Genomic DNA, 14,114 nt, shown 5'->3' on the forward strand with positions numbered 1-14,114 from the left:
ACAAACTTAACATTACAAAAATTAGAGTTACAAAAGTGGAACAGCACTTTGAGAGAAGAGTTGACAATGGTTCATAGCAAAGAAGTTAAAGTCTGAGATTTTTTTGTAGAACTAGGGTTTCTGAAAATCAGACTATTAGATTAACTTTGTCTATCTGCATATTTGAGTATTTCACTGTACTAAAATGACTTCTGATGATTCATACACTGACCTGCTTAGACAGACCCTTCTTCGACAAAAGGAATTAACTGAAGAGCTCATGAAGGTAAAAAAAAGTACCAAATACATTTATTTTCAGCAATGATACATTGTAAACCGGTTAATAAACATAAAGACATTACAAAATAAATCTTAGTTATTCAAGCACACTGTGTATATACATACTCAGTTAAAGGAATGATTGCCTTTCAGAGCTTATTGGTCCTCTTGAGTTTCCTTCAGGTCACACCACTGTTCATCTTCTCAGCATGACAGCCAATTCATAAGTTACATTTCAACATCGAGACATTATAGTTTAACAGCTATGAAAGGTAGGCCACCTAAGTATTCAACAAAGGTTGTACAGTGGCAGACAGAAGACTGATAATTCAATCCCTCAACATACACAACAACCCACTGACATTAGACTATAAAAACTACAGAGCTTAGCTATGGCTTATAAAGAATATAGTTTAAAAACCAGACGTTAAAAAGACACTGAAGTCATCTGAACTTTAGCCTCTACCTGGAATGAAGATCACTTTAAATGTCTACATGACTGCAAGACAGATACTGTGGAACATATTATTTAATGCAGGTTGTCAGTCAGTTGTAAGGTGCTGTAGACAGGTGACCTAAGGATACAATGAAATGCACAAATCACAGATCTGTGCTAGGGTGTCATTAAAAAATTACCATGAGGTAAAATCTTTGAAAAATAATATTTCTAAACATGAATGTTACCAGTGTTTAAGGCACAGTCTGTACATTTGGGCCATTATTGCAAAGCAGATGTTCAGTAAATCTGCTCCTGTTTTGCACCTAAAAGTTGTGTAAAACATTTCAGTGATGGCATTGTGTTAGTTTTTCCTGAATTGACTAACAGATTTTAGGAAAGTAGAATTAACATATATCGTTTTAGAATTCGACATAAAAGTGCAACAGCCTTCACAGAGGGAACAAGCTTTAGTTTATAAAGTAGTGGACGTGTCCCTGACATCTGTCTTGAAGATTAAAAAGTGCTACAACAGCCCTGATAACACCCATCAAGAGTGTTGCAATAATTAACATTAACAACTGACCTTGTGCGTTTTAGTCCAAGATCATCACAAGCCTTTCATTTCCTTTTGATTTTTCAGTAAAAAAACCTTCTTTACGACTCTTTTTTTTTAAACTTCATAGGCCAGTTTTCACACCATACAAAAAGGAAACACATAGGGACTATCTTGGACCATTAACAGGGGCCAAACTCCATTCAAAAATCCATCACTTTAATGTACTGCCATATTAGAAAATGACATTTTGGAGAATACTGAATGTCTAACAGTGTAACATTACTTGTGAAACGCTGGTTCTCGGATTAGCATGCGTGAGTTTATGTAGGCTTCAATTTTGTTTTCTCCAGAGCCACAAATTGTCCTTTTTTAAAAAAAATTATATTAATAGTTAAAATGAAATAAAAAGAAATATACTATGGGATAAGTTCAGTGCGTATGAGGGGCAGCATTATCATGACAGATTTTTTCTGAATTTGAGTTTGGTGAGACCTTTTAATCATGCAAGACTGGCACAGGGCACGGTCAAGTTAAAACTATGGAAACCTTATAGAAGACCTTGAAGATTGTGGAAATGGCCTCAAAACTCCTCGTCCTCTGAGCTGAGGTAGTTCTGCTTCTTCCTCACATTCCAGTGTAAACACTCGGCCAGGCTCTCAAACCAGTCATTGACCGGGTCCCGAAAACAGATGGAGGGCAAGGGGAAGCAGGAAGTGGTGATGGTGATACTGGAAAGCAAATGGAAGAAAAAAAAAAAAGGTCTTAAAAGGTTTTGTCTCACAAAAGTGGAAAAGCCACATGAGGAAACAAAAGCTCAGGTATTTGCAATCATAAATGCAAAAGAGGAGGTGTTGACATCAGATGCAGTGAGACAACTTCCTTCTGAGTATTTGTCGAAAAATCTTTCAATAAGTTAAAATGACTGGCAGCTGAATCTAAAAGAGGAAGAAACTGGACACGCTGATAAAGTCACGTAACAAAGCCCTTAGGTGTTCAGGCAGGTTTTAAACTTTCTATCCTTTATTGAGGCTGTGAGCACTGCTGTTTTTATTTTCTGTTTTATTCTCACTGTCTCTGGTTTGTATCTGGCTTGGTGATGACCAGTTCAACATGCAGACTAACCTGTCTCCGTGGCAGATCTCTTGTCTCTTTCTTCCATCAAATGATACCCAGGCTGTGTTTCTGGCATCACGGGACAACATTATCTAAAAAATGGCAAGCGGGTGTCACATGAAGGAATGCGGTTTTGTTTTTAAAGAAAACATTATTTTTGCCCTCACAGTTCAAGTCCACTAAGATTTATACAATTTTAAATCACAATTACTGAACATCAAAATAGCTCCAGACAACATAAATCATTCCTGTGTGTAGAATCGTCACCATGTGCTAGTTGTGTCACTGCCTTGAAATATTTAATCAGTGTAAATACCTTGAGCTCCACCCCGGCAGGCACCACTATAGGTCTGAAGGAGAGTGAGTGTGGGCAGATGGGGGTGATCATGATGGCTGGCACGTTGGGATGGATCATGGAAGCTCCTGCTGCCACAGCGTACGCTGTACTGCCTGTAGGTGTAGATACTATCACACCTGAGGGGGCACAGAGACACAAGCACAGTGTCACGTTTAACACACATACATCGAAGCGGGTGACTGCGTAACCTTACATACCTTTTCTCCGACAGAGTGCACACAGTAGCTGGCAACTTGTTTTTCTTTGAAAACTTAAATTTGGCACAAAATTACACGTTTAAAAAAATATTCCTCTTCGCTTTAGTACACAGACTAGGGCTGCCAATTTTTTAGTCATATGTTTATATTATGTAAAATGTTTATGCTAGAAAACGCTGTAAAAATTGAAAGATCACATGTTCCCAGAGTTCAAAGTGACATTTTCAATTTGGTTATTTTGTCCAAAAGCCGTTACACTTACCATAATATAGAACTATTACTGTATCATCTGTTTTGCTGAAATACCAAGCCGGAGTTTTTGTGCACATACACTGTTTATTTAATGAAAGCTCTCTCTCTAACACAACAGTGATGCTGACAAAGGTCTGTACAAACCACCCTGACTGCTGGGCCTAACAGACATGCAGAAACTAAACTTTGTCCTTCCCACAGACAGAGTGTTATTCTATTAAAAGTTAATGGTACAACACATCTAAGTATTAACATTTTCCCACTCACCATCCCCCTGCACTGTGGTAATGAGGTGTCCATCCAAGAAGAGGTCGACGTTGGAGAGATAGGAGGAGGGTCCTCTGTCCACCACAACCTCGTTGAGTACCTGAAACACACAACCATTAAAATGTTGACTTTTATGATTTCTATTTCTATTTCATGACGACCTCATGTGGGCGAGCCTTGTGCCCTGTTTTTATCTCTGTCATAATAATCATAGCAAATATTCATGCATTTATAGTTTCATTGTTGTTAATGGTCTCCAATCTACGGTGGCTGACAAGGACAAACATGCTGCAACTGCCAAACGCTACAAATACCAAAAACACATGCAAGAGAGAAATGCTTTTACAATACTGTACTTTTATAATACAGTAAAAGATGATGGGCAAGTGTTCATAGCATCCCTCAGTTCGGGGTCCCCCTAGAGGCCCTGCGCACTTCCGTTCCATGAATATGCAGCATTTCTCTCATGCATGTGTTTACGGTATTTGCAGCGTTTCTGTATTTGCAGCGTTTGGCTGTTGTGGTGCACTGCTTTAAGCTGCAGGTCCTACCTGATACTGCATGGCTTTGCGGCTACTTTCGACATCTCCATTGGTCAAGATGAGACCCTTTTCATCCACTCTGGCTTTCTTCTCCCAGGTCTCTTTAAGCACCCGAACTTTCAAGCGACTTCGCAGTACGATGGCAGCATTACCTATGTACAATAAACATGCAAATATTTGAGATAAGTTTGAAAATACAAACATGTGATGCAAACAGATAAGAGGTGTTTCTGCTGTGGACAGACAGAGGCTCAGAGGTCTGAGAACATTCAGTACCTTCAATTATCTGGGTGACCTGAGACTGATACGTGTCAAATTTAAAAGGTGTCAGGAAGCCCAAGGAGCCCAGGTGGAAGGCCATAACTGGGGGAACGCTCTCCTATAAAGAAACAAAGAAAGGAGAGCAGGCTGTTTCTTTTTATCAGTAAATGCACAAACCCACACAGACTGTTTTAAAGTGGAAACCACTGAATACCTGGAAGAGCGAAGACGCATACAGCAAAGTTCCATCTCCACCAAGACAGATGATGAAGTCTACACGATTGGAGATGTCATCAAGGTCTGAGAAATATCAAGACAGTAAACAATTTAAACATCCCCTGTAAGAGCTCAGCTGACTTTACAATCAAACACAAACAATCATACCTTCTCTGAAAACGCAGAATTTCTTAGTGATGGCCCCAAAGTTTTCATCTGAAATAGCTGGGTCCTCCAGAACTTTCTTCTCCACGTAAACAATCATGTTTTTCACCTACCACAACAAAAAACACACAAGATTAGCAACAGCCTCTTTTTTTAAATCTTCATATGTACAACAACAATATCCATGTTAACATTATGATCTTTTTTATAGTCACATGCACATCTGGTCATCTGGATGTCTGTGACATCAGGTCATCAGGTAACAGCCCCTCACCAGCCCCACCTGTATTCACTTTCAACAGCTGCCTAACCACCGTCAGAGCAGTGTGACTGTGTGTGTGTGGTTGCACCTCGGTGAGGAATATGCAGAGCTCTTTGAAAGGCTGAAGCAGACTGGCATCTCGGATCTTCTTGATGACAAGGACACTTTTTGGTGGCTTGTTCCACGTCAGTCTCTGGCTGGCGGGGTCCTGAATATGCCTGAACACACAAGCACAACTTTCACCTCAGGAGAGCAAAACAGACAAGATTCTGCAGAAAATTCAGCCAAAACAGCTAAAATCACAATAATATTTTACACCAGCTATTCACCTGAGCACCAAGACTCTTATACACTTATAGCTGATATAATATCTGTCAACTAACTGAAGAATCGTACTGTTGATCAAAATAACCACGATGACTTAGTACTCATCCAATTAGAGGCATTGGCTTAACGTCTAGGTCTGCTGCCACGTACTGCTGACCATGATGTGTCGTCTGCAGCAGCTTCAGCAGTGACAGACGTGGACGTTCTCACAGTAAAAACAGGACATAAATATTAGCAAACTAAGAGAAGACATGACAATCTGAACTTCACACAGGCTGAAATCAATCCAAAACTCAAAAAAGGAAATTCCCAAAGGGAACAACACCAAAATGTGTTGAGTTTGTTCCAGCACTCGTTAGTTACAGCTCTGTCATACATAAAGTATTAAGAACTGATTGTACAACACTGTTATACAAGGATTTATTTGTGTGATATGATAAGAGCTCTGAAACAGCCATTTTCTAAAAATACGGTTAGAACTGAACATTTAATTGTAAACGTAAAGGAAACTATAAACAGACAGCTGTAACAGATATTTAAAAGGTGAACCGGACAAACTGTCCACATGCACAAACTCACTCAACACTGGACCGCCCAGTCATTTTCTCTGCTTTAATTAGCATCAGTATTGCCTGTTCAAAACCTGCTGCATCAATGAGCAGACATCACTGCATTAAATGAGGGAATGAGGAACTGATTGCTAATTAGCATCTGCACAATAGAGCGAACAGTTCGACTCAATTTCATTTTATCAGAAATCATAGATGAATAATTCAACATGTCGGTGAAGCTGTAGGAGCAGTTGAAGCCACAGTGTTGAAAAGTGTGGGGTTAAATTCAATACATCAAACTGTTCTTATTATATCTAAACAAAGCTGACTGTGTTACACAATGGATATTACAACAGTTCCTGTGAATGCACGCATTCATTACTGCAGGAGGAACCATGTGCTTGTTCTCAGATTCACACCCACTGTAGAAGCAGAAAAATGTCCTTCCCTTGACCCACTAGCTCACACACTGAAATATATATGACAATTATTACTTAAACTCATTAAGTTTGGACTCATCATATGTGTTTTAATCATGAATTCAATTGTATAGATTACCTTGGAATATATATACAGATTGAGAACCAGTGTGCTATAGCTGGACAGACCCACGTCATGGTAATTTTACTGTGAATACTGTTGATGTTTACCGAGTCCTTTCTGTGGGCTCTTCATGCTGTGACAGAGCAGTGTGTCAACTCTCACCACACATGTGTTAACTGACCTAATGAGAAGTATTACATTTGCCAGACAAGCTGTTAAACACTGCAGCATGAAAAGGCTCAAATTATTTGCAGCAACACGACACAATTCTGCTCGTCTGCTTATATGACACGCAATTAATTGCACGTGCTACAGCCTTAAAGCTGACACGTACAATTTACAAAGGCAATAGTTGCGTCTCTCAAACTGTATCGTATGTACAGGTTATTTTGTACATGCTCTAACAGTGTCCTGCAGTTTGTGGGAAACACCCACAAATATAGTAAACATTTTCTTAATGAAGTGAACCTTGTGAAACTAAAGATAAAGTATGAACAGAAAACAGAAAGTGCAGGCTGGGTTTCACAAATACTGGACACACAGTAAAACGTCATTAGCATGTGAATCACTGACAAGCTGTGATCTAATAATGGACAGTTTCTCCTCTGACCACCTCAAAGCATCCACCCCCTGACCTTATGCATTTATTCTACAAGCACGCTCTGCCCAAACAACAGGACCATGCTGTTACAGCCAACACAAATAATGCAACTACAACTTGATAGGATTGAACTAAACCTTGATATCACACCAGACTTCAAGATCCATGCACCCTCAAGAGAAATCGACATTTTAGTTGACCGCCTTCTTTTTTTTTTGTTAAACATTAGCACTGAAGCTCTGAATATCAGGTTGGGAGTAACGCACTTGTGACCACGTTTTCTCTGCTGAGAATGAAACAAGGCAGACACTGAAAACTTCTCTCACCATTTCCAAACTGTGTTTTCATTGTGGTTCCCAGGTGTGTCCTGCAGCATGCACTGGTTGAACTTCATGGCTGTACACATGTAACAAGCGCGCTGCTTCAGGGTAATTCAGCCGAAGAACGGGACTCTGTCCAGGTTCCCGCTTTAACAAACAAGTTATTTTGCCTTTAACAGCTTCCTCCATTACTACACATTGTAGAGCAGCTGCTGCGTTTGAGTCACTTCACTTCTTGTGGCTGCGCTGTGAGTCAGACATCGGCTGTCTGAGAGGCAGTGTGAGGCTGCGAGTCTCTCCATGCACTGTGGTCAGGCCCTGGTTCAGCTAACAACCCCTTGAGCTGGATCCACTCTGGCTATATTTGTCACACTGAGGACTTGACACTAAACCTTCCTGGTGCATTCTGCTGCTGACTTAAAGCTCTCACTCACCTTAAGGATCTCATCTTAGCTCCTGCCCTCTCTGCTGATTTGAACCCACCCATTCCAGGCTAGGACTCTCCTTATTGGACAGGTGTGTTTCAGGGAAACAACAATGACACCACTGTTCCTAATCTGTGACCACACATATTATAGCTCAAGAACTATTCTACAATCATTCTTTCATTTAATCTTAATATAAAGTTCCAATGTAAAATGTCACCTTTTACACGATTAGATAAACTGATTATGTATTTTTATGTCAATTTCTTGTCTGATCCATTTTCAGCAAGAGGCAATGTGAGCAGTTGATATGCAGGAGGGAGAAGTCCAGGGTGAAAAATCATATCATATAATATCATATCAACAGGTCTATGTAGCTAAAAGATGGAACTGTGTACTACTGGAAACAGAATGTATCTGAGCGTTCTAATTTCACACTATAATCACCATAACTAAACATAACCAGTTCTGTCCCAGGAAAGGAATTTGAATCTGTATAGTGGTTTCAGAACGTAATCACACCCCTTCAGTTTGTGCACACTCCGTGTTGTACATTTAATTTTAAATCAATTTAAAAAGATGCCCTCAGTTGTACCTTCAGCAGTATCTCACACACACACACACACACACACACACACACAGAGAATGAAGGAATTGCTGAGTTTCTGGTTTAGCAGCCTATCACTACACAGATCACCTTTCTGCTGCTACATGCACTTAAGCACAACAGCCACAACACCCTGCATTCAACTACCAACACAACATTTGCATTGTTCTTCTCTGTGGGTTACTGAAAGTATGACAGTCTCACCTTTATTTTGGTTTTGTTAATTTTAACCTGTCTAGCTACTTTGGAAAGAGGTAATCCTTCAATTAGCCCTTCCCATAAACAAACAGAGCAGCGAGCCACTTTTAGATTAGATTAGATTAGATTAGATTAGATTCAACGTTATTGTCACTGCACATGATGACATTATGTGACTATGGGAGTCAAAAGGTCAGCAGTCTGACCTGGGAAACCATCAAGAGTCTTGTCTAAGTCTACTTAATGATTCATTACACAGATCTATGCAATAGTTATCAGCAGGTGGACACTTTACAGTAACATGAACACCTTTTATCTGTAGTGCAATGCAATCGCTCTTAAACAAATAAATACCTGTAGTACATTTTGAAATAATTTGAGGGATTGAATTTGAGTTTGAACCAATATAATACTGTGTGGTGTGGATTATGGATCATCTATCTAAATGAAACAACACCTCTCTTACGCTGTCTCTGAATTTTAGAGGCTGTTCTCTATCAGCTTTACTTCACCTTCACTGCCAGTTCACCTGTACAAACAACACCTGCTAAAAATGCTTATTCCCACTGCTAAAAGCATATTAATGCTCCACATGCTCATAATTTGATTAATGTATCTTTATTTTACAGAGAAATTGTTCTGCACGCTTCTCAGACTGACCCTTTTTCCAAAATGGCACTTTTTTAATATTAAATTTACAAAACAAAGTGTGCCAAGAGTAAAAGGTTCTGAAGAGCAGAACTGCATGAATGACTTACATATAGATCAAAAATGAATCACTACTTCACACATTTTACACTTCATTATATTATTTTGACTTTTGACATGACTCTTGACATGAAATGATGGTCTGTTGGTAGTCAGCTGTACTGGCCTTGCCTTGTTTTCTATCTTAGGTTAAATGCTTTGTCATTTTAACAAGATGAGCTAACATACTGAACTTTGGTGCAGGTTTATTAGGTTCCACTTTTTTTTACATGGTATGGGGAGGGTGCTTTTTAGGTTTAATTCAATTCAATTTCAATTCAATTTATTTGTGTAGCGCCAAATCACAATACAAATCATCTCAAGGCACTTTACAAAAACTAAAAACCCAACAAATCCCTTATGAGCAGCACTTGGTGACAGTGGAGAGGAAAAACTCCCTTTAATGGAAGAAAAAACCTGCAGCAGAACCGGGCTCAGTTTGGGAGGCCACCTGCCTCGACCGGTTGGGGTGAGTTTAAACGTCTGTAATAAGTAAGTGCCATGTGACAGCTAACTGTGTTTAAATAGTGTCATCCAATTAAATGCATGTCCATGCAAGAAAGGTTAAATATTTGCAGTGTTAAAGCAAAGTTCTTGACTTTACAAAATGTTAAGCAGTTATTTATATTGTCAATATTGAGCTCAGATACTGTCTATACTAAACTGACAGACATGTAAATCTGTACACTGAGTCATGATATACCAACAAAACAACAGTTCAAGCACTCCCCATGATGTAAAACCCACTGTCTCTGTATGACTTACATTACCGCATGTGGATTCTGAAGCATGCATGCCTTTGGGCCGAATGTGGTCACAGGGATTGGTCCATGAAGCGACTGAGTTCTTCTGAAAGAGCAGAAAACAAAGGCAAACATTCAGGTTTAAAATTACAAAAGCTGCCAGACAAGTATACAAATGAACACCTCTACAATTTAAAGCAAAACAAAACAAAAGTACAAGGTAACAAAACAAGGTAACCTACTATTGAATGTCAAGTGTTACACTTCAATAATTTACAGGAAACAGTTCATTGCACTCAATTATGCACATCCTTGCGTACTGTTGGAAACCTCTAAAATTCCTACCTTACTAAATGCATCTTTCTGATCAAAACATTTAATTTTCGTTTTTAACAAAAAAGAGAAGTCAAGCCAAATTCATTGAGATATTTACAGTCAGAGGCTGAACTTAAGCATTTCCACAGTTTAACTCATTATCAGTAGATGATCTGATGACCTCACACGCTACGGGCCATTTTTGTGACTACACAGTTATGCCAAACCACAAGTCTATCTCATGTATTATATAACATGCCAATTGTGCAAAATGGGCCTGGTACCACAAATTGCACTAAGCAAATAAATGTTGACAAATGGTAATAATGAATTGGGAAATATCTTAAGAACAAAGTCTTATATTTGTTCTACATGCAGTACAAATACTGCAGGCCAGTAAATGATGAAATAAAGGCCAAAAGTTTCAATGACTGGGCAGCTCAAAGAACATTGCAAGTCAACCAGGGCAGGGCATGGGGCATCAGATAGGATCTAAGACTGTCACAGTGACTGCAGAGGACCAACAATGAAACACACAGGTGTATAGGTGATTTGACTTTTACAGATGTTACATTTGTATACCCAAATGCTGCATAACAAGAAAACTGTAGAGGATTCTTCTAATGTGACAATGATCGCAAACACACTGCAAAAACCAAATGAGGGTTTTTACAGAATAATGTTGTCTACCTCCTTCACAGATCCCTCTCACACCTCAAAAGGGTAGAAAGCAACTTCAGACTGATGAACTGTGTGTCAGTGCTCTGTAGCACTAGCACATCTCAACATTAGTAACATTGGTAACATTTTTCAGAGAAAACAAACATGCCAATTGACCAGTTAACATCCAGGGAATAGATATAGACTGTTCTGTAGTACAGAAAACTGGGTGTTTGATTTAACAGTGGGTTGGACTGGACAGACAAGGAATAGGCAAGACCCTCCTAAATCTTCTCTATAATGCTTTGCTGAGGCAGTGCCACCACAGCATCAGACGGGAACAGACGACCAGCTTTAACCTAGACTGTTCTTTGGACTCAGTAGAGGAAGCGAGAGACTATGATGACGACCCAGCTGTTGGCCATACTGGTCAACCTTTAGTGACTGGGTGCTCAAGCTTGGCATGTTAAATGTCAAACTCCCAAGTTAAATCATCTTAACCTTTGAATTTATTCCTGCTAACCAAACACACAGTCAGTAAAAGGAAGCCGCCTCCCTCAAGTTTAATTTTTAAGCAGCATGACCCTATAACCATAAAGTAACCTGAGGAAATTCATCAACTTCCTGTTCCAATTTCTAAATATAATCATCTGTTCACTGAAATCCAATACAATGCTTTTCTATCAAATGTCATGAAAAGGAGAAGTGACAGTGACAAAAGTACGGAAAAACTTAACATGAATCTGTGGGAGTGTGTTTCATCATCCTGGAAAAGAGTAATTTTGTCTGGCTGTTCATTTCCTCATCTATGAAGGGACAGTCCAGATTGGTGCTTTATGGAGATGTTAACATAGGTCTGGTATTTTCACTTCTCCTTACAAACCTCCTCACTGTTGCTAAAACACACAACCAAAACCCTTGCAACATCAGTGAACAAACATTTGAGGGCTCAGGTGTTCCGTTTCCTTGAAGCCAGTCCTCTGATGGCTGGGGGTGTTGGGCATTTCACAAATGGTGGTGCAACAAAGAAAATGTCACAAGACAGTTTCAAAAACAATTCACCCTACAGAAGTAACAGCTGCTCTTAAAAACCACACATTGGAAACTCACTCAAGTGCTGTGGCAATGCACTGTGTTAAGTATTAATCCATCAGGAGGTTTTCTTTCTAATCAAAGGATAGTATTCTGGGGTCAGGCCTCTGAACTGCTGCTCACATCTCAGACTTTGACAAGGGAATGGTACTGAAATATCATTTTTATCTTTAGCGCAACATAAGATGGCATTGGATGGAAATGAACGTAGAATCTTATTATTTAATAATACAATTTTATAGACCTTGAACTCTAAATATAATAACAGGTTTGTTAGACCATTAAAAGCATGGTTCGTGTGTGGACCCTACTTCCACACCCACCTGTACTCTGTGGAGCTGCTGGCTGAGGAGGTGCTCAGGCTGCGGGTCTTCCTGTTGTGTCGAGCCAAGCTGCGGCTAGTGGCCTCCCCTCCGTCACAGGTGGAGCAGCAGTACGGGGCAGGTCCCACTCGCATTTCCTGTCCACCATCCATTTCAGCCAGCCAAGCTAAAAAGAAACAGGAAACATCAGTCGGCAGTAAGGCTGGAGAGTGAAGTGTGAAGAGGCTAAAAATGACAAGTGAATGTAAAGTTAGTTATTTAATATTTCACATCATGTACAGCTGAAACCACAAACGGTACATCAATACAAATAAACATTTTGAGAAACTCTCAAAGGCATTTCATTTTATTTATTTTTTGATTAATCATGTGAGATTATGTTATTTTTGTTAACTATCTGTATAAGTTAAAGTAATAACTCAGATGAACCATACCCATATTTTCTGGACTACAAGTCGCACTTTGTTTACTCCTCTGACTTGTAGTGCGGCTTATACACCGAAATGAGTTATATGTGTTTTTTCTTTCAGGTCAACAAGGTGTTTTTTGCTAAAAGCGACTAATATTCCGGTGCGCCCTATAGTCCGGGAAATACGGCACGTATATCCCAGCTTCGGCTAAGTGAGGCTAGCAGCCTTGTTGTTGCTCAAGCTTTGTAAAACAATGAATTTGTTAAAAAAAAGAAAGACTAATTACTGATAAAAGTATCTGGAACAAGCCCTGCTCAGCGGATGAATGGTGACGGCTCCACATGGCAGAACATTCAGTAAGCGAACTAATGGGGTTAGTTAAGCTAGTTAGCGAGATAAGCTAACAGTTAGTCACGTTGAGCACAAAGCAAAATATGATCCACTTTTAACGCTACCTTTTAACCGCACCTTTACAGACGACGACGCGAGTCTGGAGCGCAGCAAAGTGCCGTGGGCTCAGAGCTTTTCCATTAATTCATTTCCAAATCTTACTTCAGCAGAGCTGTCAACAGTCAGCTCATCGCTTCCTCACTCGGCGACCAATCACAGGCTGCCTGCTCGCTGACGTCACGTTGGACGAGTTCACTGAGAGCCCGTATGATGTACGAGATGACGTAACCGTATAAACAACCGTGTCATTCCCTTAAAATAAATAAATCACATTTCTGTTCTTTTTAGAATAATTTAGTAGAACAATAACATGAGTAGAACAAGAACAGTTTAATCATATAACATGTTATTTCTTCTGATGCTTATGCTTCACACTGGTCACTCATTTTTTTTTTTTATCCTGCAATATTGCTGGTATCACAGGCCTGGACAGTGGTCTGACCGCTCTGCAGGCACGGATTTAAGTTCTAGGCTGCCAAATATGCAGTTGCTCCATACTGTAAACTACTGTGTGACAGTGCCACTGCCTGGTTCATGCCTACAATACAAATCGCTCCCCTCATAGCAGTCTGGTTTACTCATTATTAGTATATATCCAGTATTATTGAGTTAAAGCTCTGGTGTTGAAATGTAAAAAGCAATACATTCACCTCACAAATGAATCCATGTGGCCATATGTGAAGTATTAATACTGTACAATTTCAAAAGCAACATGTCATGGACATGCAGACTGCTACACAAGTTGAATAAATTCAGTAGCAGAATATTTAATGTTACCTACAGGTTATCCGTCGATAAATAAATGTGGTTAAATGTAATATTAATATAACATGCAGTATTGCTGCTAGAATAAAAACTGATCTAATTTGTGCCCAACAAAGATGAACAGCACAGTGAACAGACACTGATTTAACTT

At 39.5% G+C, this 14,114-nt stretch overlaps 1 protein-coding gene across 5 annotated transcripts; it reads right to left on the reverse strand.

Moving 5' to 3' along the window:
• Nucleotides 1-257: 257 nt before the first annotated feature.
• On the reverse strand, nt 258-13,348 carry nadka (NAD kinase a). Of its 5 annotated transcripts, XM_026331909.2 has the most exons (13): nt 12,773-12,992; nt 12,339-12,504; nt 9,971-10,054; nt 4,975-5,104; nt 4,628-4,733; nt 4,458-4,543; nt 4,259-4,361; nt 3,992-4,134; nt 3,441-3,540; nt 2,683-2,840; nt 2,376-2,458; nt 1,812-1,981; nt 258-833 (listed from the first exon to the last, which is right to left on the reverse strand). In XM_026331909.2, exons 1-12 carry the CDS (start codon nt 12,774-12,776, stop codon nt 1,834-1,836), a joined length of 1,311 nt encoding a protein of 436 aa, XP_026187694.1. In that variant the 5' UTR covers nt 12,777-12,992; the 3' UTR covers nt 258-833; nt 1,812-1,833. The 5 variants fall into 5 exon arrangements, with proteins under 5 accessions (XP_026187694.1, XP_026187696.1, XP_026187695.1 ...); XM_026331911.1 differs by lacking the exon at nt 12,773-12,992 and adding an exon at nt 13,217-13,348 and having other exon boundaries at nt 261-1,981; XM_026331910.1 differs by lacking the exon at nt 12,773-12,992 and adding an exon at nt 13,204-13,343 and having other exon boundaries at nt 261-1,981.
• Nucleotides 13,349-14,114: the final 766 nt, after the last annotated feature.

The sequence above is a fragment of the Mastacembelus armatus genome, chromosome 7 (genome assembly GCF_900324485.2).
Source record: "Mastacembelus armatus chromosome 7, fMasArm1.2, whole genome shotgun sequence".
In the NCBI taxonomy this organism is placed as follows: Eukaryota; Metazoa; Chordata; class Actinopteri; order Synbranchiformes; family Mastacembelidae; genus Mastacembelus; species Mastacembelus armatus.

What these genes read in the sequence shown, in the direction of transcription:
- nadka (XM_026331909.2), bottom strand. An exon ending in TCTGCATATTCCTCACCGAG is followed by an intron (nt 4,734 to 4,974) that starts GTGCAACCACAC and finishes TTGTTGTGGTAG; the next exon opens with GTGAAAAACATGATTGTTTA. An exon ending in GAGATCTGCCACGGAGACAG is followed by an intron (nt 1,982 to 2,375) that starts GTTAGTCTGCAT and finishes TTTGCTTTCCAG; the next exon opens with TATCACCATCACCACTTCCT.